Here is a 2,635-nt window from a genome sequence, read left to right on the forward strand (position 1 = left end):
ACTCATGGAGACTCTATGTGTTACAGAGTAGAGCTGTGCTCTACAGGATTATCTTTGCTGTAATCTTTACAGAAGCAGACCACCAGTATTTCTTCTACAGAGTCATTCAGTCAGTTCAAACCGCCAACATTTCTGTTAGTAGTGGAGTGCATACTGTTTTCACCACCCAGCATCCTTCAAAACAACTATATTCTTCCTCAAAACATTTTCTCTTCGTGAGAAAACCCTGGACTGGGAGGATTCTTATTCTCATTAGAGATAGTGCTCCATATATATTATTTTGTCTTTTTTTTTAAGTGATGCTGAATCAAACCTCAGTCACTGAATTTCTCCTCCTGGGAGTGATAGACAACCAAGAACTGCAGCCTTTTCTCTTTGCAGTTTTCCTCACCATCTACTTTAGCATTGTGGTTGGGAATGGAGCTATCCTGATGATTGTCGTCTCTGATCCAAGACTTCATTCACCTATGTATTTCTTCCTGGGAAACCTCTCATGCCTTGATATCTGCTACTCCACAGTGACACTGCCAAAGATGCTAGAGAACTTCTTCTCTACACACAAAGCAATTTCTTTTGTGGGATGCATAAGCCAGCTTCATTTCTTTCACTTCCTGGGCAGCACAGAGGTCATGTTGTTGGCTGTGATGGCCTTGGACCGCTTTGTGGCTATCTGCAAACCTCTTCGTTACACTGTCATCATGAATCATCAGCGCTGTACCCAGATGGCTAGTACAACCTGGGTCATTGGGTTTTTCCATGCCCTCCTACATTCCATAATGACCTCTCACTTGAACTTCTGTGGCTCCAACCAAATCCATCACTTCTTCTGTGATATCAAACCATTGCTGGATTTGGCATGTGGGAACATTGAACTCAATCAATGGCTGCTCAATACTGTCTCAGGAACCATTGCTATGGGTCCCTTCTTTCTCACACTTCTCTCCTATTTCTACATTATCACCTATCTCGTCTTCAAGACCCGTTCTTGCAGCATGCTTCACAGAGCATTGTCTACCTGTGCCTCCCACTTCATGGTAGTCATTCTTCTCTATGCTCCTGTTATCTTTACCTATATTCGTCCTGCCTCAGGCAGCTCCATGGATCAGGATCGGGTCATTGCCATCATGTACACTGTGGTCACTCCTGTACTAAATCCACTGATCTATACTTTGAGGAACAAGGAAGTCAAGAAGGCTTTAATCAGGGCAATCAGAAAGGAGCTATGATGTGAAAGACCTAGAGAACTCTTCTGAGGCATAAATAAGCAGGCAATGAGAAAGTGAGATTTGAGTTTATACCGCTTCTCAAATTGTTCAGAATATGTATAGAAACGAGAACTGCATAAAAGAATCATAAATGTTAAATTTCAGTCTAACAGGTGTTGTTGTTAGGTTCCATTAAGTTGGTTCTGACTCACAGACACCCTATGTACACCAGAATAAACACTGCCCAGCCCTGTGCCATCCTCACAATTATTGTTATGCTTCAATAGGTAGGTTATTAGTATAAACATGTTAGACACTATCCATGGAACCCACATGCTGTTGTGTGAAATCAGGTATAGAAATGTGCAAATATTATCCATGTACTGGGTAAATAGATACTACTTGGCTTTATTTATCTCTGTGATTCCTTTAGGTTAGCCCATTCTAATGTGAGCAATAAAATTATTTTGCTTTTATATTTTGAAGATATTTTTAGGGTCATGGTTACTAAATTGTTAAAGCAAATGCTAACTTACATGTGAATTAAAGAGAATTCTTAAGAGATATGTCAGGATTTCTTGTTCACCAAGCAGGGCCAAATCAGTAATTAAAACAAATGAACTGTAATAACTAATTAACAGAAGTAAAATAGTCAATGGATCTTCTAAAGAGATCTGGCATCTCTATCTCCAGAGACGTTTTAAAAGTCTACTGGCTGAAAGGCAATACAGAATGTTGGTGAAGTGTTCACAACTTGACCAAGGTAAGTGATGATACTGAAAAGTACAGAATAATGGGACATTTTTGGTAAAAGGTATAACATGTACAATTTTGCAATAATAACCATACACCTACAAAAAAGACCATTTAATACGACCATTATTCAAATTTACACACCAACCACTAGGGCCAAAGATGAAGAAATAGAAGACTTTTATCAGCTGCTGCAGTCTGCAATTGACCAAACACGCAATCAAGATGCATTGATAATTACTGGTGATTGGAATGCAAAAGTTGGAAACAAAGAAGAAGGATCAATAGTTGGAAAATATGGCCTTGGTGACAGAAACAATGCTGGAGATTGAATGATAGAATTTTGCAAGACCAACTTCTTCATTGCAAATACCTTCTTTCACCAACACAAACAGCGGCTCTGCATATGGACCTCACCAGATGAAACACACAGAAGAAATCAAATTGACTACATCTGTGGAAAGAGGTGATGGAAAAACTCAATATCATCAGTCATAACAAGGCCAGGGGCTAACTGTGTAACATACCATCAATTGCTCATATGCAAGTTCAAGCTGAAACTGAAGAAAATCAGAGCAAGACCACAAGAGCCAAAATACCACCTTCAGTATATCCCACCTGAATTTAGAGACCACCTGAAGAATAGTTTGACTCATTGAACACTAGTGACCGAAGAT

At 39.5% G+C, this 2,635-nt stretch overlaps 1 protein-coding gene across 1 annotated transcript; it reads left to right on the forward strand.

Annotated features, from left to right (window-relative positions):
* The first annotated feature begins 299 nt into the window (after positions 1-299).
* LOC126076601 (olfactory receptor 12D2-like) lies at positions 300-1,226 on the forward strand. The gene has a single exon (XM_049885233.1). The coding sequence runs from the start codon at positions 300-302 to the stop codon at positions 1,224-1,226; it is 927 nt and encodes a 308-aa protein (XP_049741190.1).
* The last annotated feature ends 1,409 nt before the right edge of the window (positions 1,227-2,635 follow it).

This window comes from Elephas maximus, chromosome 1 (assembly GCF_024166365.1).
Source record: "Elephas maximus indicus isolate mEleMax1 chromosome 1, mEleMax1 primary haplotype, whole genome shotgun sequence".
Taxonomy (NCBI): Eukaryota; Metazoa; Chordata; class Mammalia; order Proboscidea; family Elephantidae; genus Elephas; species Elephas maximus.